Consider the following 24737-nt stretch of genomic DNA (forward strand, 5'->3'; position numbering starts at 1 on the left):
TTATAACAGGTTTCTAAAGACTAAAGTGAGGGGACAGAGAGAGGAGGGTGGAGGGAGGGTGCACTATGGAGGGAGGAACGGAGAGAAGGAGGGAGGAGTGGAGCTCTGCGGAAGAAGGGAGGCACGGAGGGTAGGAGGGAGACTCGGAACAGCGCAGGCGAGCAGACGCTGTTCTCTTCAAACAGATAAGGCGGACTAACCCGGAGGCTGCAGCTTTCTGTCTCCCTCCTATCGGTGCAGGTCTGTATGCCTTGTGATCATTGCATGCTCGGCATTTTTAGCTCTCCATCGTCTGCAGTATTAGGCTCGCGGCCGCAGGGTAGCGTCGAGCGCGCGACGCGTGAGGGGCAGGGCGCGCGGAGTAAGACGGGATGCGCCGCTTCAGCTTCATGGTGCACGGGGGGATAGAGAAAAAAAACAACACACACACACACACACACACACACACAGTATGAGTAAATACCAGTGTCCAGGTGCATGAGCGCGTGCATTTATGTCTGCTTTGATGCGGACAGACAGAGATGAGATGGAGGAGGCGGAGGATGCTGATGCTGCTGTGTTGGTTTGGTTGTGGAGGCTGCCGGTGTAACGCTGGTGTCCTAAAACCGGAATCACACGTTGCTTCTACTCATTTGGTTCCCTTCCTTTGTAGTTCCATCAGTCACACGCAGGGGCCTGAACAGATGCGCATTGTTTATAGCAGGCTTTCACATGCATACACAGCTTAAATAATTGATTTGAAGCTGAATTGATCTTCCCCGATGCCTCAGGATCATGATTGGCTGTATGTGTGTGTGTGTGTATGTGTATGTGTGTGTGTGTTCTGTAATGCTTATGAAGTAATAAGTCTTATGATATGCATAATGTCTCTGTGCCACTATTTTTCCAGCTCGAAATGCACCAAGCTCGGAGGTGCGTAAACTGCAATCAAAAGCCTCTCAGTTAGATTGGGACAAAGATTTTAGTCGTGTAAAAATGAGTAAATTAGTACTGATGTGCAGATCGACGACATAAGCTACAGACCATGACGATTAACACAACATGAGATCTTTGTGAGACAGAAAAACACAGGGCATGGTGATGCTTCTCTCAGCTGCAGAGACACTAGTTGTCAATGGGACTCTGCACACCAGATGCCCTAAATGCACATTGCTGTTTTACACCATTGGCTCCTGAGGCGAAAGAAGAAGAATGTGTAGCCTCTGAACATTCTTCATGTGCTATCTCAAAGCAAGGATGCTGTCTTCGCTGTAACACTGTCAGACACTAAAGCTGTGATTAATGTAGGCTGTACTGATCTCATGAGTTCTGTTCAGTGTATGAAGGTTAACAATGGTATATTAATCAAAGTATAAAAGGACACACAATAATTATACAATTAAAAATTATACAATTATTTAATTATGTAATAATCTAAAACTGGCAGGGAATGCAAATAAAAACACAGATAGGGAAATGGTACAAATGATGCTGTGTACATCTCATTAAATAGAGAAACGCTGTGGAATTTTGAATAACCATTTGAGACAGATCTAGGGGAAAAGGATAAAACTAAACATGAACATAAAAAAAAGTCTACAACATACCTTATATGTAAAGCCTACCTCTTTGGGCCATTGGGTCATGAGACAACAAGAGGTCTTGTTACTGTATCCACTGCTTAAATAATTATTAATCTATTAAATCTATTCATCCAGTCTTGGAAGGTCAAAATCCAGCACAGTTTCCTGCTATGACATGCCTACTAAACCTGATAGTTAAGTGGTGAGTTCAGTCATGTGACACTGAGTGGCAAAATGACTAAATGATCCTGGACTCTGACCCTGTAGACTGGAGTTTGGCATACTTAATTTAAATGATCCTGATAGCCCCACTGGAAACCTTTGGCTTCTAATGCAACCACACACACACACACACACGCGCGCCTGTGCTATAACCTGAATATATCAGTTAAAAAGCTAACCAAAATGAAAGAGGTGTGTGAGCTGCATAGTACTAATATGTTGTGTGTGACAGGTGAAGAATGGCATATTCTGAAGCTTTTTCTTGTGTTCTTCTGAAAAATCATCAGCAGAGACCCAGCAGCAGGGAGAGAAATCAAGTGCTAAATTATTCATATCTTCATCAAAGAAATAGCCCATGCAGGGTGTAGTCTGAGCTTTCTGTGATTCGCATTCATCTTGCTAGGTTATAATGGTATTTATCCCATAGGAAAATGTTAAACATGAAACACCCAGAGGGCAAAAAAAGTAAAGCTCAGTAAAAAAACATAAAACGCCTTCCCATGCCCTGGGTATGAGTACATGTTTTTTGGTACTGGTCAATACTGATACCAATGCTGATAAAGAAATGAGCAACCTATTTAGCTCTGGTTCAGTTTCCTAGGTTTACATACTGGCCATGAAAAGCACAAACATACATGTCCATTTATGTGCACTACTAGGCCTGTTCGTTATAACGTTAGCTACTTGAATTAAAATTGGTTACATTAGCTACATTAGTTGCCTTGGATCGAGTAGGGCTGCAATGGGGAAAAGTGGGTTTTCTTTCACTTAGGAAAGTGCTTCTGTACTACTGAAGTACATTTCATTGTTTTTATCCCTCATTGCCAATGACGTGGCTAATTGTCAAGAACAAAATCCTGAGTAAGGGCTGTTAATTTCACTCATCTATTTTTTTCTTGCCTAGTCAGTAATTGCTGCAGCATTGGTTGCTGCCATGTGCTTCTAGCGATGAACTCCTTATGCTGAGTTTTACGTTTAAGATGTTTTGTTAGGTTATTTGTATTGTAGAAAGATACCGTAGTATCTCCTCCTGATATTTTTGCAAAGAACTGTTTTCAATCTTTGTTTTGATTGCCATCTTTAATCGTGAAATACGTCCAGATCGCTGGCATTTTGTGTCGCCTGTCCATTAGTGCGATAACATACATTAGGCTAGTAGTATGTAGCCTTCATCAGTGGATGTTCATGGACGTCCACTTCTCAGTTGGTCTGCAACACTTCCAGTTTTTTTAAATTTTTTAATAATTTTCGTGTGTGATGTGCTTGCCAGTTTCCTGTTAAAACCCATCGCAACCTTGTGACAGCTTCCTGATCCAGCCCAGAGAATGTTTTCAATATATTCTTCTTTTGTCAAAGGCAGTTTTTATATATATATATACAGTACACATTCAAATTTCCAAATAATACATCTGATCTTCATCGCAGTTATTGACAATCTAAACAATATTTGAAATACACACAAAAGCTCTTCCAATGCTTGGAGATCCTCATGATGGCAGGTGTGTGTGCACAGGTGGGGGTGTAAATGATAGACGTAGAGAATGGTACAACTACATCGACATCAACTTTTTGTTTCAGATTTACACGCATCGTTATTTTTTTTTTACTTTACCTCGTTACTTCAACACAAAAATGACCTGAACAGAATCTTTGTAATACAAATATGATTTAGGAATTTAGAAATGTTTAGAGAATGTGATCCAAGCACATGAGTCTCACTTTCGGTAGGAACCTCAAATTAATTTGACCCCAAACAGAACATAAGTGTTAAAAACTGTGGCCACTGGCAGTGAGACATTTGGGAAGTTGGCAGTGACCTGAAAAGACCTTTAATTAAGCTAAATAAGAAGAGATCATTCTCTTTTGGTAGCCTGCTCACAACAAGCATTTTAAATGAGAGCTTATCTTTCTTGCCCACATTCTTCCTCCTTCTAAGTGGCGCACTCCTGGGCAGACACACAGACACTGAGCATTGCTCCAACTCACAATAGCCAAACGTCGCTTTTTTATCAGGTTTTAGGAGTTTTTTTTTAACTGAATAATGCATTATATTTGATATTTATTTGACCTGATATAACTTTTAATATTGTTTAGTTTGTGTAATTTTATGTGTTTATGTGTATATAATATAATATAATAATGTTGTATTATATTATTACTTTTCTATTTAAAAAACACAGACAAATTTTAAAATAATAAAATAAAAAGCTCTAACATACTACATAAAGCACAGCAGGCCTGTTTCTGTGGCACAGATGGATTAATAGATGTGCCACAGGAGTATAACTGCTAATATCGTTTGCTAAATTAAAAAAATACATATGGTGAAAAATGAAATTGAAACTCACTTTCATGTGAAAGTCTGACGACAGATGTTGCAAGTCTGTTTTTTTGGATTGTTTACTTTATAAGGTCTACATTAACTACCTGCTGTTTATACTGAGATAATGACAAAACAGCAGATAGTAATTAGCCTTTCTGCAGGCCTGAGAGTCACTGTAGCACACTTTACAAATTATTTGTAAATAAAAAGAGCAAAAAACAGGACAAGGTATAGTGGTAAACAAAATGTGGGACTAATGAAACATCAGTAGATAAATGATAAATAAATGATAAGTGATAATTTAGGTTACCAGAATTTTAGGCTTGTTTTTCTATTTAGTATGTATTTAATTTTGAATAGCAGTTATCATCTGCTTGGACCGTGATGGTGTTTCAGTTTTGGCTGAAGAGTTGCTGATATAGATCCATGTATATAGCTGTAGCTGTAGATAAACAAAGTGCAAAATCTATTAGCTGTTAGATTTTAAGAAGTCCTACCTTTACTCAATAAATATTAATATGAATATTAGCCTGCGCATTTACACATTATGATGCTAATAAATGATCACAACTTACAAGTTTTTTTTTTTCTCCTGCTATTCATAATTAATCAAAGATTGAATGTTTGTAACAAAATCTAGTAGTATATAGTAATGCGGTAATCTGTTTTAAACCGAGTCTATAATCTTATCTGTTTCTTAATCTATTTAAAGTTCGTAATAATTGTTTGCATGTATTACAAGTTTGTCACATTTTAAAGCAGTATTGAGTAATAACAATAATAATAAAAAAATGAAGAGGACACAGAGAGCTACCTTTAGAGAGAGATTAATACCATAATTAATCTCTTCTATAGAATTAGTGTTCCAGTACTTTTGCATTATCCCTGCACTGCTATGTATGAATTCTGCTGTAACTACTGAAGTCAGCAGATGTGTGGCAGACATGGATACGGTGTTGTGACAGAGGCTAATTGGCCCCCATATGAGAAAGGAGCTTCTGTGACCTCCCATGCTATTAGCACACACTGATATACTTTGACACCTACTTAGCAGGTGGTTAGGGAAAGTGAGCGCAGAAACCTTCCTTGAAAGCAACAAGCCCCAACTGCTCTTGCAATAAATATTCATATGCTGCTGTAGTATAAATATTCATATGTTGGCCTAAGTGGGTCAAGACTGAGGCATTATATAGTACAGAAAAATTAGAAAAGTGTGACAGTACTAATAATATATAATATTTAATATTTTAACATTTATATATTAAAGCTACAGTGTGTATGATGTCTTTGTTTAAAAGTGACCAAAAAAAATCAGAGGACAAACAATACTGTATAATAAGATGCTCTTGAGCTGCCATGCGTCACCCTGACCATCCTGTTATAGTAATCCACAGTCAGCACAGTGGTCAGGTTGGAATTGGCAAGAATTATGGCAGGTTATATGTCAGCTTGGATATTTAAAACATCATCATGCTCCAGCTTTAGGCATAAAAGTAGTCTGACTCCACAATGGCAGGCAAGAGTCATAGCCTATCATTATGTTTATTATACATAAAATACTGAATAGTGAAAATCTGTTCAAGGGATGTAACCAAATATAAATATTATATAATAATTATTCACATTGAACAGATAATGTGCTCTAAATGTATACAAATACAGATATGAATAAGACGCTACTATTCTTTTTTGTTTTTAGAACGCTTGCAAGAAAGATTCACAGGGCATCTGGTGCTGAGACTAGAGACTTGGATTGGAACTGGGATCCTGCAGGACACAACAAAAAAGTCACGAAAGCGGGAGGGATTTTACTTTCATGCAGGTATGAGCGAGTGGTCAGATATGAAGTACACAGGACAAGAAAGACATGCAGCACTGCACAATACATTTACAGCGTCCTTAGTAACTGTCTAGTCAGGGTCATGGTGGTTTAAATTAGACTAATAGTTTATAGAAAAAATAGAACCTACTAGATTTGTTAGAAAATATAGTACAAACAAAAGTAATAATTCTGTGAGCAGGATGAAAAAATAGTCCTGCACACATCTCTAGTTGAGACCAGTTATGAATTTGAGTGATGATTAGCTCATGTTCAGGAACAGTCCGAACCATATTTCACAGTCCCATGCTGACAGTGTTGGCATGTCTGTTTTTTCCCCAGTGTTTTCCAGTGTATCCAGGGGCATAGGGTTCATATTTAATTTTTAAAAATAAAATGAAATAAAACCCTCAGGTTTAGGCCACATCCACTTTGGGTTTAAATCTGAATACAAATCTGAATATTTGAAGCTCTAAAAAGATACAGATACAGTTAGTGTCCTTGTGTTGTACCCCTAACCTGACCGTTGAGAGTGATATTACAATTACACAAAAAAACATAAAAACATTCTGAGCTAAATCTATATGTTGATAAATCAATATTTGTCATGCGAATTAGTGTGTTTAACAACATTTAAATATTTAATACATAATTTACAAAAAGTATTGATATATATTTTCAACAGGATGATATTCATTCTGATATGAGTAAAGATTGTGTAACCTTTACTTAACGAGTAAAAGACCTAACAAAACTTTTTGCAGAACATTTTTGGAGAAGATACCCAGATGTATGTAGTAGTAGAAAGTAAGGCATCTGACATATCTTACATATCTTATAGATGTTTCATTACTCATCTGGAGAGCTCCATCATTTTATTAGCCATGCTAAGTAGCAAAAGAAAAATATTGATTTTCCATGACTTACAACTAGTAGACATTTCCAGGTGGCCATGGTTATTGAAAACCTTGACAGGCATGTACAGGTGTCTGAGAGAGATGATGCAAAACCTGGGCAAAAATTAGCTGAAACTTATTCCAGCCAATGCAAGCTTTATTGTGTAAGTCCCAGGTACAACTTGCTGTGTGGTGAAGCGTACAGTGTGTGGAAAGAGTGATGGGTAATGAAGAGTTGATGTCCCAGAGTCTCCTGCGCTCCACTAGGCCTCATCATCTCCTCCTGGCACCCTGTATTTTACATGAGAAGCTGTTGCCCTAGTAACAACTCTTCACACCTGATTCTTAAAACCCACTTCATTTGCCCCTGCCAATTTCTGCGATACACTCAGGTGGGACCTAAGAGATTATTTAAATGCACACTTCAGCTGGATATCCAAATTTCTTTTATTCCTATTGAGTATTAGCTTTGCAAATCTAATTTTGATTATATTCAGCACCTCTGCTCAACAATCCTTTACAACATAGGTTCTCAACCTTGGAGGTTTTTACCAATCATTATTTATAATGTTATTCTATGCTAATAAACTTCTTTATGGAAAATGTAATAATTAAAATATTTAGAGCTCCTCTTACACCAACCGTCCAATATGTTGTCACGTTAATTAAAATGGCCTTTACACAAGATCCTGGAACAGAGTGGCTATTAAAAATAAAAAATAAATGTATTTCTGTGTAGCACGGTCATGGTTTCTAGCAAGAAACACGACAAAATACAATATTAATGCTATACTTTCTAAACAGCACATGGGTGATATTTTTACTAATTGCCACTATAGGCATTATTGGGGCAGTGTTGGAGTCACTGCTCAAAAAAGGTTGGGAACCCCTGGTGTACATAGTAACGTGTGAAATGCAAATAAAAGTCCCTCTCAAACTCTATACACACACCATCTCAGCAGCACTAGGAACACCGTCACTCATCATTAAAACCACAAATTATTGTTCAGTCAAGCATGCATAAAGCAGGCATTGCAGAGGCCGAAGTTAATTAATGACACAGCAGGAATGGGTGAAGAATCCTATAAAGTCAAACCTCACACAGATATGTAATGTTTTTGATAAGAGCAAAGACTTCCACAAGAGACTTACTAAGAATTTAATTTCCCAAATGCAAAGGTCAGCCTTCAGTTACTCACCAATTTATTGGCTATTCTCAGCTTTTAGCTTTACAAAAACAGAATTTTGTCATGTATGTTTACATTTTTTCATAGAACTTTGATGTGATACTTTGATGAGCATTCTATCTAGTATAATTAGCAGATCATCCTGTAAAATTATATATCATCAACCATGTTCCAAATATGCTCATGTACGGTAAAGAAAGAAAAGGCTTGCTGTCTCATGGAGTGATGGATCTGCACAGCATCCTGTCTTGGCTCTATGCCCTACATTTAATCTTACCATCTATGATGCTGTGCTGTCAGAATCATTTTGTAAACCAGGCTGGGAAACATGCAGTTTAATTTAATTATCCTCTATACCCTGACTTCCAGTATGCCGCCATATGACCCCCATTCATGTGCTCATGTTGAACGACACTCATTCTTTTCATGTGCAGCTCAGGCCATTTTGTATTAAAATAAAACAATAAAGACTTAAGTACAAATTTACCATGCAACAGCTTAAAACACTAAGTGTACAGCTCACAGTGATTAAAGACTGTATTTGCTATATTTTACAAAACGTGAGAGGTCAGCACAAAAATGGACCCCTATTCGGTTTTAAACTTCAGTACAGATTTGTGTTATGTTGAAACAGACATTCTTCTCTTCTCACGAAGAGAAGGTCTCACAATAACATAATTAGGAATTTGCACAATAATATGAAAATCAGGAACAGTTAAGGTTTAAATTGGATTAGCAGTCATGGTACACAATGTTGGGTTGCTTTTTATTGGTGGAAGACTAATGAAGAACAAACTAAACTAAAATGTCATTGAATATTTGTAACCCAATCTAAAGCTTAGCCCTGGACAACACATATACACTCACAGAGCACTTTATTAGGAACACTATACTAATACTGGGTAGGGCCTCCCTTTGCTCTCAAAACGGCCTCAGTTCTTCATGGCATGGATTCCACAAGTTGGGAACATTCCTTTGAGATTCTGGTCCATGTCAACATGATTGCATCACGCAATTGCTGATGATTTTTCAGGTGTACATTCATGCTATGATTCTCCTGTTCCACCACATCCCAAAGGTGTTCTACTGGATTCAGATCCTGTGACTGGGAAGGCCACTGAAGAACACCGATTTCATTGTCATTTCCAGTTTGAGACTAATTTAAATTGTGGCTATAAAGGGATGCACAGGGTCAGCAACAATACTCAAAGAGTCTTTGGCATTCAAGCGTTGATTGGCATTAACGGTCCCAAAGTGTGCCAAGAAGGCATTCCCCACACCATTACACCACCTCCACCAGCCTGGACTGTTAACACAAGGCAGGCTGGGTACATGGATTCATTCTGTTGGTGCCAAATTCTGACCCTATCGTCTGTGTGCCTCAGCAGAATCGAGATTCATCAGACCAGGCTACGTTTTTCCAGTCTTCACCTGTCCAGTTTTGGTGAGCCTGTGCCCACTGCAGCCTCAGCTTTCTGTTTCACATGTTGTGCATTCTGAGATGCTTTTCTGTTCACCACAGTTGTACAGAGTGGTTATCAGAGTTACTGTAGCCTTTCTATCAGCTCGAACCAGTCTGGCCATTCTCTGTTGACCTCTCTCATCAACAAGGCATTTCTGTCCACAGAACTGCCACTCACTGGATGTTTTTTCTTTATTGCACCATTCTGAGTAAACTCTAGAGACTGTTGGGCATGAAAATCCCAGGAGATCTGCAGTTATAGAAATAAACAAACCATCAATACTCAAATCATGCCACAGTAAAAATCACTGAGATCACTTTTTTCTCCATTCTGATGGTTGATGTGAACATGTCTGAAGTCACTGGCCTGTATCTGCATGATTTTATGCATTGCACTGCTTCTACACGATTAGCTGATTAGATAATTGCATGAATGAGTAGGTATAGAGGTGTTCCTAATAAAATGTTCAGTGAGTGTAAGTCAACCAAAAAATATTGCTCTTTATTCAAGACTCAACTCCAAAGCGGAAATGTCATTTAAAATATCAGTTGTCAGAAAATAAAGGTTTGTCATGTACAATATTTTAAGGGAGAAACACTGGAAAATGCAGTATAAGAGACTGTTTCCTGTATACACAAATATATTCCATAATAAAGTTGATATTTTTTTTTGGGGTGGGGGGGGCGGGTGTATATGGTAACAGGAGCTGTAATATTTTGAAGTAGCATGTTAAATGGTTGTGCCTCTTGCCTTCAGTCACATCTGCTTTGCCAGATAATTAAGTTAAAGTCAGCAGTTTATTTAAGTTAGATGTGTGTTTTTAGTTTGATCATAACTGGTAAGGGCTAAGTTTTAGCATAAGCCTAGGAGGGAAGATTGTGTAGTGACTCAGAGGGATGGGTTTATTTGTACAAAAGGTTTGAGGATAATAGTAAAAAAACCTGAAGGTGTTTCTACCAGGATAACAAGGAAAACCCAGCAGAAAATCAAGCACATTAAATCAAAGTATTCAAGTGATTCACTTAAGGAAATGTGACACTTCATGTGACCTTCTCTAATTTAGTGCTGGAATTGCAATTAATCCAGTGACAACTGTGAGCTTAATTCAGAGACAAACCAATCACCCACAGTCACTGTTTAAAATGCTTAATTGAAAAATTGGTGGTTTAAATTACTTAGCAAGCACCCTTTTTTTGTGGTTAGTCTGCATGTTTTCATTATTTAAACGTAAAATATTTAAATATTTGCATTAGATTGTAGCAAGTGTAAGATCTGTATCAAATTTCAATTTTTTTTAGAAACTAAACAAAAAGTAAAAACTGTTACAAACATCCCTAGTCTCCCCTACAAATGGAATATTGTAGAGCTCAAAAAGTGAGGAGACACCCAGCATGTTGTCGACATTATGTGACATTTACAGTATAGTACAAATAATTTGGCAGGTGTGCTATATTCATTCAGTGAAAGGACATTTTTATTATTGTGCTTCGAAAAGAACTCTTAGTAAATGTCATCTGATTATGTAGGTGTTTTTTTTAGTAAACACTGTAAACATTTCTACCATTCATCATTCAAATTCACAAGAAAATAGATGTGGTAATGTGAAACAGAAGTGAGCTAAGTCCAAATGGATGATAATCGCTACTTCAGAATAAAACAGTCTCTCATTTATTATAACTGCACTAATGCAATTACAAAGCTAGAATAAAAAATGGAATTTTTTTTTCTTTTTAAATCAAAGTATATCAGCTTAAAAATCTGGCATTTACTTTACGATTGCAGTGTAGTTCCTCAAATCCATTTCATAAAGAATTTCTAAAAAAGAATGTGTCCTTCTATGACAAAGGCTCATTTATACTATGAGATATCTATTTTGTAATGACTTTGTCCTTCAAGCAATGGAAAATGAGCTGGCTTTTTTTAGAATCTGTTCTCAGGCTATGGGGTAAAAATGAGTTGAGTTCCACTAATTTGTTACAGACCTCTAATACGATGGGCTTGGTGTATGATATTGTAGTAAAAAATTAATGAAACCAGGCCACATTTCCCTCTAGCACGACCTGCTGCTATAATTTATTACTATCCAACCACAGGAATAAATGATTTCAGTCTATGAACTAAATGTATAGATGCAGGATATATTATAGATGAAGGTATTTATTTTGCTAAATGTTTAAATTTGAAATTGATATGAAACAAGATGGGATGCCAGAATGACTGGGGCACTAGATGTTTTGTCAGAGTCTTCTTTCTTCTGCTGTTTTGTTCCTCTTGCATGTCCCTTCATAGATTCTTTCTATATAACCAACTGCCTAGCCATACAGCAATTTCTGTTCAAGTGTATCTCTGACAGCTCAAAGTCACCCTGATTCATTGATTTTCCTATAGCCTGGTCCCACTCACCAAGGTCATTAAGTTTTTGCTGGAAACACTAGGTAGCAAAAGGATTATGGCATGTAGCCAGTGACCATGCATGTATATACACCTTATACAGTATATCTGCCCTTGACAAATTCTGCACTTGTAATAATGAATAGTTTCAACCTTTTACAACAACACCCAGATGCACATGCAACAGACAGTAAAAAATAGATGCATATTATGCAGTTTATTACAATCATTCCTCATTTTTGACAGTGGTAGGTTAGTAGTTAAGGCTCAGTGATTACGGGCTGGGCTACTTCATCAGACGGTTGTGAGCACAAATCCCAGCACACAGCCAAACTGACACAAAGTGCAAAGACCTGAACTTTCTCTGCTCCAGGGGCACCGTATCATGGCATGACTGACTGGTACTGTCTGTGCATTTTCGCAAGTTTTCATGTACCCATGTGGGTTTCCTCTCAGAAGCATCCTGTCCAAAAGCATGCTAGTAAGTGGATTGGCTATACTAATTTCCCCTAGGTGTGAATGAGTATATGACTGTCTGTGCATGGTGCCCTGTAATGGACTGGTGTCCCATTCAGTGTATGTCCCTGCTTCGGGCTCTATGTTTCCGGGATAAGCTCTAGATCCACCTTGACCCTGGATATAGTGGTTTCTTTCTATATAATATATGAGAGAAGGAATATAGATTTGGCTGTGTTCAAGCCATATTTTTGTCTGTGTGAAGGATTTGCTTATTTGATACTGTTAACATAATAAGATAGGGGTATGCAGTCCAGTAGCATGTAAAAAAATGCATACAATCTTGTATAGAGACAAGCCATTATAAGGTTTGCTACTATATATAATAATTATTATGCTTAGCCTTTCCCCTGCCTTACTTTGTACTGTTTTTTTTATTTTTTTACATTTTTTAACTTTATTACATTACATTTACAACATTATTACTTAAATATTTATCTGATCTGGTTAACATCATGACTGAATTTTAATTTCTTAGGGTCCAGAGAATGCAACTATACAGTATAGATATACAGTATATACAGTATGTGTGTGTGTGTGTGTGTGTGCACCACCATGTGTAGCATTAAAATGACATAGGTCCATTTAAATGCAGTTACAGTTACAGAATTTGCCACAAGTAATACTGTAGTCTATTAATAGCCTATTACTGGTGGAGTACTAATTCAGACTTCACTAATAGCTGCAAAAAGAAAATGACTGATTAACTTCTTCTGTTAATTTCTGTTACAATTTTGGGCCAATACAGATGTTATGGCTTTATTATAATATTCCACTTTATATAAAAATATTTCTAAACTATTTTGATGTAATTAAGTGGTCTTAAATAATCTAAAATATAAAGAAGACTGAATGGTTGATTAGACATAGTTGATGCAAGCTTGCTGTTCCGGCTATACTAAATGTGATTTTGTATACTAGAAACCTATCATGCAACAATAACTGCTTAAGAAGCCCATTGCTTAAGAAATACAGTGTGAGCTTATTTACATATTTACATGTGAGGTGGATGACTGATGTCATGTTCAGTTTGCTTTACAATGGTCAGTGTTACCATGATCAACATTACAATGGCTGTACAGTTCTTGTGCATTCATGTTTATTACGTGTAAGCAATTTCAAAAATGGATGAATAATATGCATATACAATTTCTGCCATTTTTGCTTGGAGAGATACTTTCTAAAACCATGACTTGCTGCAGTTTTTTTCTAAATACATTTTTTTCTTTACTTTTCTAAAACATCTTGTGCTGCTAGGGAAACCATGGTGCCAAGCACATGATTAATACAGACCATTTGACTGGTTTGTTTCATAAACCTATTTATAATGGTGTGCTAAGCACACCACCAAAAAAAACTCTCTAATGGATTTGATTCCCACTAACATGCTATACATCAGCCTTCTGTTTGCTTTTCGGTCCATTAACATGATCTAACAAAATGTCATGCTTAATTTACCCAAAAGGCAAATGCTCCTTGTGGTGCATTTTAGACAAAATCCAGTAAATATTTGCTTTACATTGCAGCTATCTCACACTCTGATATAAATAGGTGATGTGCAGTGTTAGGTTTTTCTTTAAATGAGTCTGATCTTGATTCATAAACCAGTGAACAGCAATTAGAACAAATGATTATTAGACCCTTAAGTCTTCTCATTGTATGAATGTAGTTTTCTCAGTCTCAGTTCTCAGTTTGGCAGACTTTTATATAAATCCCCACTAATTTGCAAAGTGTGAGTGTTAATGATCAATTCTGTTACTTTACACTGACTTGGAGCTCGAATCAGTTATGAAAGAGATGCACTGCATGGGTCCGATTTCTCGTGCTATAGGCAGACATAGATACAGCACTACGCAAAACCATTCTATTATATCTTAATACAGTGTATGTGCATAATTTGTTAATCAACATTCATAATTGTAATATTGATTAATAGACTGTATGCATTGCTGATTGCTAATATAATCTTCTATTTTTTCAGCTCTTCAGATATAGACCATTTACCAGCTTTGTGTCATTTTTTCCCCAGCAGACGTGAGAGCACCATCATCAAGCACAGGAGAATACATGCTGTAGTGGCCTAACGCAATTGGGACTACAGATAGATTACATGCACCATTCTCTCTAGCTTTGTCAAGACCAGATATCAAAGTAAATCATGGATTTTGTAATGAAGCAAGCACTGGGAGGTAAGTAACTTTTTTAATCACTAATATAATTTATCTTGGAGATTCCCAACTAGAATGCAGTGTTATTATCTTCACAACATGGTTTTTTGCAGTCGCAGAAAGAGATAGTTAGGTGTTTGTGTTTACATTCAGGCAACAAGTTATTTTCAGATCATGCTTAAGAATAAAATCATGAGAGTTAGTAGAATGACAGTTTATTGGTTCTCATTCTACACAAGGCTATGGTTTAAACAGGTTGTGATTTCAAGCATTTGTTTGTATGAGATATAGATTTTCTAATTTAAGAGGACCAGTTTTGTTTAAAGGTCATCTCCTCAAATCAATTCCTTGCATTGGTTTCATCAGCTAAATGACTATAGATAATGTATCTCCCAATTGCCTCTGATGGGCCCAGATGTGTCAGGCACTTGAGAGCCATTGTGATCGGACGATGACCTTTTAGGTATTGTGTCTCTGACGCAAAAAGCACTAGGCTTGAATTACTGCCTTGAATGTTTTTTTTTAATCTGCCAATGTTTTAGCACTACAAATAGCAATTGTTCCCCTAAAATTTGTTCTGACTAACTGCACTGTGACCGCTGCTGGACTGTGGCTTTCAACTCATTGCAGTTTCAGATCAAAGCATTCATTACATTGAAGAATTGCTGTTGCTTTTATTATAGGAATTGGACCATAGCTGTGTTAAAAGGTAAACTTTTATCCCAGATGCAGGGCTTTGTTCTGTCTAGTAGTGAGTAATAAAGAGAAACACACTTAATAATCAAAGTTTTACAGAAGAGCTGGTGTTATTTATGTAATATACAGTATTTATAGTTTTTGTATTCTGAATGAAGTAAGAAAAAAATATATTATTTTTTAAAAATGTCTTAAAATGTCCTGTGCATTTTTCAAGACAAAGGTATGTACATGTAAAAGATATGCTTAGAGTATATCAAGTTTTCATCACATAAAATGATTACATCTCACAACTTCCAACAGACACATCTCACAACTTCCACCAGTTGGTACACACTTCTAAAATCTGTAGCTTTTTCACCATGTTGTTTCGTTTATGTTTCTCTAAACTGTGTGCAGTTCTGTAGTAACAGAAGCAGGACATGATTTATCCATGAAGGTCATCTATTATTCAGAACACTTCTACTCATCAAACTTCCACATCCTGTACAAATTATTCAGGAGTATATAGCATTTCAGGGACTAAGATTCTCAGCCCATGCACCCTTACTTGTTTAGACGCAGACCTGAATTCAGCTGTGCATGTCTTTTCTTCATTGAAACAGTTTTTGAAATAGTTTAGACTAAACATTTTAAGCTTACAGTGAACATCAGTATAGATTGCACTACGAATCTGAATTTTAAACACTCTTCACATGATGTGTCCTTGCCAATAAGCCACAATTTAAATTACAAGGATTTTTTATAGACGCATGGGCACAGTGGTGGTTGTAAGTGGTCTGTTTTATTACTCTTTTTCTTACTTTGCAGAAACATAACCTAATTAATATGTTCAGTTGATGATTATAATCAAGAACAAGAGCTTTTCTCTGATGTATGAATTTCCCACCAACGCTGTGTGATAATTCATCAGATTTGGTTGCCCACCCGTCCTTCATCCTCTTTCATTCATTCAGTGCTTTGATGTAAAGCCATGCAGAATCTAACAGAAAAGGAAATCTTGTCTTTTGTTATGGTAACGACACTCTGTGTGGCATGACTACATTAAATGGCCTACATATTTACTGTATGCATAGTGGAAGAGCTATTGTATTTGTTTGGTAGAAGAAATTTCTCATAGGAATAATATGAGAAAGTGACTTTTACCTGAAATGGATGGTTGTTATTGAACCATTGCCTCAAATTAAAAATAAATAAATAAATAAATAAATAAAAAAGATTCATTAGTAAAGCTTGTCTGTGGACAGTTATAGAGGTCAGACATGTGTATTCTATTCCGTTGCACCATTTAGTTGTGAATAAAACAGCAATGACCTTGAGTACATGTGGAATGTCAAAACGCTCATGCATTCAAATTCAGTTAGCCAAAAGGCGACCACTGGGGTGGCAAGTCAATTATCTTTTAGGAAGCTGGGTATGTGGGTTAGTGTGAGTGTGAATGTGTGTGTGTGTGAGTGTGTGTGTGGAGGTTGTGGAGACTGGGAGTTGGCAGTCCAGTCCTGAAATTGAGAGCAACCTTTTACTGTCTACACCCTAGAGACTGTACACGCAGCTAGACCGTGGCTGAACGCTAATCTGTCAGCCCAAGGTGTCCTAATCACACACACACATTTGCCAATTAAATCCTCCACTGGTAGTCTTTTTGCCAATGAATGCCCTGGGAAGCCTGTGGACATAATTAATAGCAGGAGAGGACTGAGCATTATCATTTAGAGTTGATTTGAAATGGGTTTTTGCACATAGAGTGAGTATTCAGATTTCAAAAGCGTAGTCACTCCAGTTGCTTATATAAATATAAGCTATGCGTTGATTTAAAAGATGAAGTCAAATGACCGCAAGAAGCATTTAATTAGATTCTGTCACACTCTACCTTTGCTGATTAGGTTCACATGGATTCACACAAAACAGATATTCAGGTTCCTTCTGTGCCTTATATAAAGCAGTGACTCATATAGGTTTATATGGAATATATTTGTTCTTTATCTTGTAACTGTAGGAGTTCAGAATGCTTTCTTTCAATCATATCCATGAAACTGAGGAAAATGTTAATCTAATATATGTGATATAATGTATTACAGCTGAATAATACATCACCTAATACAATTAACATCACTCAAATGTTCCTAATGGCTGTTCTGCAGTTTTTCAGATAAATCACTCACCCTGTGACAGAGAGGATCATTAGCCACATTAATAATTAAAGCAAACGTCAAGTGTCATGTCAGAAGTATTACAGTGTGTTGCACTTTTGTTGCAGTGTGGTATTTGATCATGGAGCACTTGTGAAATATATTGGGTGTAGTTTTAAAGTTTTAGAGTAGAGAACTAGTGTCACTTGTGTTCTTGTATTTTAAAGCATTTTATTCAATAACTGCAAATAAAATTACTTAATGTCAATGTAAGATTTTATTATCAGTCATAAAGAGAGAGAGAGAGATAGGAAATACACCATGGCTGGCTCTATAAGGGCTATCTCTCAAATGCAGACTTAGACAAGTGAAACAGATGGCTATGAGGGAGGAGAAGCATGTATCTCTCCAGTGGCCCTGTTTGGCTTCTTTATTTTGGCTCAGAAATATCCATTTAGCCAGCGTGTCACACTGAGAACACCACAGCATCACACACAGTGAAACAGCCTTTTCACAGGCAAGCAGAGGACACTTAAAATAGTGTGATCAAACGTAAAATAAGTCTTGTAAAGCTTACAGTTAAGGCGTACTTTGGTTATGCTGAGAATTTGTTTTGCTATACTCTGGTTTTTTTTTTTTTTTTTTTTTTTTTTTTTTTTGTAAATTAAAAATTCAAGAGCACACTATACTGACAGTTAGTACAGTACAATACACAAGGTTTCTAGCCCCTAACTCCTGAATTATATTTCTTACAATTGTGACTACATTTCTGTAAGTTTCACTGTAGTCACAGAATAATTCAGAGCAGTTACAGAATAATTTGCTTTTAGATTAATAATTGAATAATATGACAGGAGTGTAAGGTATTAACAGAAATGATCACCATAGGGGGAGTAATCATGTATCAGGATAAAAATTTCACTGATCTATCATGTATAATATTGTTTTTTGTTTGTTTGTTTGTTTGTTTTTTAAAAAAAACACTAATAACAATACTGGCTACCTTCTACAGGGGCCACCAAAGACATGGGGAAAATGTTAGGTGGAGAGGAAGAAAAAGACCCAGACGCCCAGAAGAAAGAAGAGGAGAGGCAGGAGGCACTGCGGCAACAAGAGGAGGAGAGGAAGGCTAAGCATGCTCGCATGGAGGCAGAGAGAGAGAAGGTCAGACAGAGTATCAGAGATAAGGTGAGCTTCCTGTTTTCTCCAAATATCTGTGGAAACTGATCCAACAACACGGTCTCAGGATGCACTAACTGTGTTACGCATTTAATCTCAAAACTGAGCATGAATCGTGTTGTTATGTTTCAATATGTATATGGGGATAATTTTCTTAGTTAATTAAAAATGTAATCTCAACTGAATCTCTGCAGTAGTCTATCCCCATATATATATATATATATATTTCAGTTTTGAGCCCATTATTGATGTCTATAGCTCTTCAATGATATCTAGTTACTTTGTTACAAACTAGGTAGAAAACAATTTAAGGTGGTGTCACATATGCATGCCCCTGAAGGAATTATTCAGTTTCTTAGTGCTGATGCACAGAAAATTATTTAATTCGTTTTATTTCAATTTTATTTGCATAGCACTTTTAACAATAAACCTTGTCACAAAGCAGCTTTACAGAAATCTGGATGTAGAATTATATTGAGATCCCTAATAGGCAAGCCAGAGGTGACGGTTTCAAGGAAGAACTCCCTGAAAAGACATGGGGAACTGGACTCAAAAGGGAATCCATTGTCTTCTAGGTGACATCTGATAGAATACTTGAATACTTCATCTTGCTTGTGGTCTGAATCCTTTATGATTATATAGTACGGACTGAAGAAGAAGGAGGAGAAGGAGGCAGAGGAGAAAGCAGCTATGGAGCAAGCCTGTGAAGGCTCACTAACTCGTCCGAAAAAGGCCATTCCAGCAGGATGCGGGGACGATGATGACGATGACGAGGAGAGCATTTTAGACACCGTCCTGAAATTCTTGCCAGGACCTCTCCAGGACATGTTTAAAAAGTAATGGACATGAGACTGTATTTGGGGGTTGCTGGGAGGTTTACTTTTACAGGGAAGAGATGTAGTTTGAGACTGGGGATAGTTGGGAATCTTGCCAAACTGTGGAAGGCTTTTCACTGCCTTGACAAAGTCTTAGTTGTTATTTCTACTGATAAAAACAATCCATTCCCCTACAAAGTTGGTCTTATCACTTCCATTCAGGTTCAAATTGTTTATATGTTAAAGATTTTCTATTGGTTAACTTATATGCACAACCATGGCCTCATACTCTGCAAATTGTGGGCCATTGGGCTTCATTATAAAGGAAACAACAGGAATACATTCCATGCAGTTGACACTAGAGAACTCTGGCACTGGGATGAGGTGTGTATGTGTGTGTAGCTAGTTTACCCCCCCACCCCCCCCACCCCCCAAACAATAGTAGTAAAAGCTGAGAGGGCAATTTAAAAAAAAAAAAAAAAACACAGCAATTTAAGCATGATGCCTTCCAATGACTTTCTACACTTCTACACATTTTGGTTGAAGTTTTTTTGTTTGTTTTTTTGTTCTTGTAAAGAAAGTACTAGAAAAGGCTTCTCTCTTGAATGGATTAAGGACAACATGTTACAAGTGGTGAATTATTTGGGTTTGGTGTTGCCATACTTAGACCTACGAGAGAACATGATTGTGTTTATAATGCCATTCTAGACAACCTGAATGCTCAATGTCTAGTTGTCATTTCTTCAATAGTCTTCTTCCCTTTTTTTTAAATAGTTGTCTTTTAATGTGTAAGAGAAGTAATAGTCATTGTTTAACGTTTGAAAGAGAACTAATATGCACATTAGTCCTGCCAGCATGAGTTTAGGAAAGGAAAGCATGTATAGATTTGCACTGGGTAAAAAAAAAATAAAAACAAAACACTGCCACATTTTAGCCAACCAATTATTTCAGTGACCAAATCTTTTCTATGACGGAAAATCTGTTGCATAAAATGATAATGCATAAACGTATTACACTTGTATTTGTAATCCAGCCTGGAGGAGCACTGCACTGATGGGAGCTAGATTTTCCGTAAAATGCGCAATTGTTTCATTTATAAATGTATTAAGTTTGCCCCAAAAGACAATCAAATACAACCATTGTATTGCAGTATAACGGCATCAATATTAAAACTTTAAGTATAAAATTGGCCTGCTAATTAATGTGCATCATTTTGAGAAAAAAATGTTTTTCATTCAAGCCTTGATCAGACTCAAAAATCTAACAGGAGGTGTCTAGGAAAATGTTTTGATTTGCATTCAAAATCAATAGACCAAAGAAAGCATAATAAAATCTAAATTTCTGTAAACAAATCCAAGTCTTGGCCTCCAAATAAGAATTCCATGGAAGAATCAATGAATCAGAATCAATGGAAAATGAGATAATTCTACAGTCTAGCTCCCTGACAACTATAATGTCCAATACTGCCAAGATCTTATGCTACGTAATATTGATTTCCATATCTGTAGAAAGATAGCTATCTTTCTATTTATCTATAGCTATAGTTATCTCATAGCTATAGCCAATCTAATGGGATATTTTTTAAACATATTAACCACTGTGTCATTTTTAACATAAAATATAACTACATTAAGAAGATGGCAACAAGTCTTTGGTAAAAGACTTAAAGGGTTAACTGGCATAATTTAAACATAAAGTAAAACATTCTGATTTCATTTTCTTTACATTTCATACTGTTTAGAAAATATAGACTTTTATAAGGAAACATTTTGAGGGGGTGTATATACACATGTACACATCTACTATGAAAAAGGAAAAAAATCCTCATCAGGTCAAAGCCTGGGCTGAGCAATGCATAAAGGTTATTATACTAAAACCTTTACTTATAGTTAGTCAGGCAAGGATGGTAGTTATAGCTAGCAGCTGTAGATTTACTGAGAGTATTTAAACCCAATTTACAAAACTCCCTGAGCCACTCATTAAATTGGCAGATTTGCTTCAAAACATATTAGAAGTAAATATTGACAGCAGTTTTAGTCCAAATCCAGCAGGTGAGTTTTCTATTTTGAATAGATAGAAAGATAGGGTGAACTTTTTTTCTAGTGCTGAATGTTTTTTCACTAGTTAAAGCCATATTGTTTAGACTGCAATAATTAATAAAAAATAATATGTAGGTCATACATTCATTTCCTGTAAAAATGTAGAAGTTTGTGGATGCTTTGTGTATCCACCGATCTTATGTGTAATCTCTGACATCATGTATGTGAAACTGTGTATATACCTAGGTATATATGCAAACATTTCTAAAACGATAACATACTAAAAGCCATTGTTAATGTCTACTGTATGTACTACGAGTTCTCTATGTGAATGTGTATATGTGTCTGTGCTCGTCTGTAATGTATGACATGTTGTTAGTTCATGTACTGTTGATGCTGTGGGTGTTTCATAATTGAATGTGCACAAGTCTCATTGTCTCAGAGACAGCACAATGTCTGACTTGCATGCTGTCTGATACCAAAACACTAGGTTCAGTGCTGTTTATGTATAAACGTCCCTGCAACAGAAGCTGCTCATTAGATGGAAGAGGAAACTTGTTCTTCTGTCAGAACAGAAATTAATCCTGTATTAATTAAGGCCAGTGTATGAGATTTACAGTGATTATTGTCCATTTAGCTCTGTACATGGTTCAGAGTAAAATATACTTCTTTTTTTAACCATACACTCTTAAAAATTAGTACTGTACCTTTTGAAAAATAGTACTGTACCTGTAGAACTGTACCTTTCCTTGTCGCTGGTGTAGTACCATCGCATCTTCTGTACCTTTAATACGCATCTTTCACCTGGAAATGTGGATATATTGTACCTTTGATAATGATTTAAGGTACATAAAGGGAGCATCATTAGTTTTTATAGAAAAGCTGTTAAGGTACACTATATGCAGCTTTCTAGGTAAAAGATACACACTAATGGTACAAAAAGTGTACCCTTGAGTGTACCACCTCAGCAACAGTGTACAGATTAGTACTCTTTTTTTTATAAGAGTGTATGACATTACATACTACATATAACTCAAATAAAATAAATTATTTATAAATTATTCTGAAGATTGTTTCACTCACCCCAGATTGAACCCATCTAAAACGTTTGTAATATATAATTGCAACTAGAATTTTTCTATAGAAAACATTGCATTCTAATCAACTGGGTAAAAGGGCTGGATATGTAAATTTGTGCTTCTACATTTTCAGATATCCCGAATAGAATTTGATATTCCTCTGTTAAAAAGTTTGGCACATACAGCTTGTTAAATTTTGGGTAATTTTTTTGTTTGTTTATTGCTTCATCGTTTCATATCCAAGGTAGACAGTTACTTTACATCATGTGTGCTTTCACTTCACATTTAAGCCTTACCATGCTTACTAAATGTGATATGTGGACATGATGTTTGTGAGTGTCTGCTGGCTTCCGTCTCTGTCTAAGGCAAACTGCATAGAAACTACCTGTGCTAAGGGCTATCAATACCACAATTATACACACATTCCTCTTTTATGGTTTTTTTTTTTTTTTTTTTTTTTTTTTTTTTTTTTTTTTTTTTTGCCACTTCAGCAGACGAATTCATTTTAAAGAGGAAAATTAGACTGCAAGAGAGTTGAAATATTTGTCTCAGTTTCCTGACTCTGCATTCTGAAACTTATATTTAGTCCATTAATACATTTTTTGTGTATGAAATAAAGTAGAATAAAAATTTAAAAGGAAAAAAAAAACCTTTGGTTGAACGTTATGTAAATTACTTTATTTCAGGTAGAAGCTGGAAGCTTAGAAAACAATAAATTACAGAATTGGTTTAAGTGATATTAATAAGATGATTTAACTTCTGGCTATAACAGGTCTTTTCTAACTGCTTTTCATGATACATCCTTAAAAGAATAGCACTAAACATAAACCTGATCATTATCTTACACACATTTCTGTTGCTGATGGTTTCTGATGGTATTTCTGAGTTAGAGTGAATATAAATTCAGATGTGGAATAATTGAATCAGTTTCTGTTGCCAGGGACCTTAAAAACTTTAATCAGGGGAATAATATTATTTCTCAAAATCTGTTGCTACATACTGTATTTCTTATGAAGAGTACAACATTTTTCACATAGAGTGTATTTAAAGCTTGGAATGTTCTTTCTGGAAAAAGCAATTATACAAAATGTAACTGAACATGTGACGTGTGAATAGAATACATGTATTAATGTTTACTGCCTGATGATTTAGTCTTGCACTTAAGGGTATTACTGCTGGGGTTAGTAATCTAATCAATTATTCTATATAATATAACTAAACTTTCAACTTTATCATGTCAAATAAAAATATTTTAGTGTACCCTCTCTTAAAATTTTGTGCATTTATATTAAAAAATGTAATGCATTTTTCTTGTAGGACAGAAATTCTTTCTTGCATGTAGAAAAAGTATTTTAGTCTGCACTAACACTGCCACCTTTAACCTTTTACAATGTGGGGATACAGAGAGCAACTGCTGTACACAAAAATATTACAATTATTGCATCCAACAGCTCAATACAAAACTGCTAAAACAACAGTGTGAAGCAGTATTCCTGATGAGATATTAAACAAAAATATATAGATGGACATTAATTTTTTTAGATGTTCCTTTTAAAACAAGATGATCTACCAAAAGGACTAATAACTATAGCGATGTCACTTTCTTTCCTTCATTTATGATGAATAATTTCTTGGTGTGCTACTGTATTTTTTTTTTTTTTTTTTTTTTTATTGTACAAGATAATGATAAAGTTGAAAGGTATGATTTAAAAATAAAAGAAGGGGAAAAAAAAGTAATTTTTCTGATGCAGGGTGTGTGTGTATTGGCAGTGTATAGTGTGAGCTCAAATGGAATATTTATTTGATTGCATGTCACAGTAAACATCTGTCAAACCAAATCACTGTAAAATTCTCATTAACAAAATTTAAAAGTTGAACTTAGCCTTTTTGGAAAGATCATACACAAATAAAATTGATTTTTAAAAACATTTTTGTGTTGAACATTTTTTTAAATTGTCGTTGAATAATTTATACTTTAGTACTTTGTCTTTCTATATATTATAACCTCAGGACTAAAATTTATTATAATGAAAAACTCAGCTTCCATTTTTAGAACAGAATCCAGTATGCATGATGATGGTGATGATGGCGATGATGGCGATGATGATGATGATTACTATTATTATTATTTAGAACGTGTTGTTCAAACATCTGCACAGGAGAAATTCAACATGTATTATCAAAACATGATCTTTAACAGAAGCTGCTAAAAGAGAACAGCAACAGTTTTTGGTAGTGAAGACAAATGTAATT

The 24737-nt window shown here is 35.8% G+C and overlaps 1 protein-coding gene across 3 annotated transcripts; it reads left to right on the forward strand.

Moving 5' to 3' along the window:
- The first annotated feature begins 91 nt into the window (after positions 1–91).
- cplx2b (complexin 2b) lies at positions 92–24412 on the forward strand. 3 transcript variants are annotated; one of them, XM_026918244.3, is made up of 5 exons: positions 92–240; positions 5807–5929; positions 14409–14568; positions 18385–18560; positions 19194–24412. In XM_026918244.3, exons 3-5 carry the CDS (start codon positions 14538–14540, stop codon positions 19389–19391), a joined length of 405 nt encoding a protein of 134 aa, XP_026774045.1. In that variant the 5' UTR covers positions 92–240; positions 5807–5929; positions 14409–14537; the 3' UTR covers positions 19392–24412. The 3 variants fall into 3 exon arrangements, with proteins under 3 accessions (XP_026774045.1, XP_026774046.1, XP_026774048.1); XM_026918245.3 differs by having other exon boundaries at positions 14412–14568; XM_026918247.3 differs by lacking the exon at positions 5807–5929 and having other exon boundaries at positions 100–240; positions 14412–14568.
- Positions 24413–24737: the final 325 nt, after the last annotated feature.

Source organism: Pangasianodon hypophthalmus, chromosome 7 (genome assembly GCF_027358585.1).
Source record: "Pangasianodon hypophthalmus isolate fPanHyp1 chromosome 7, fPanHyp1.pri, whole genome shotgun sequence".
In the NCBI taxonomy this organism is placed as follows: domain Eukaryota; kingdom Metazoa; phylum Chordata; class Actinopteri; order Siluriformes; family Pangasiidae; genus Pangasianodon; species Pangasianodon hypophthalmus.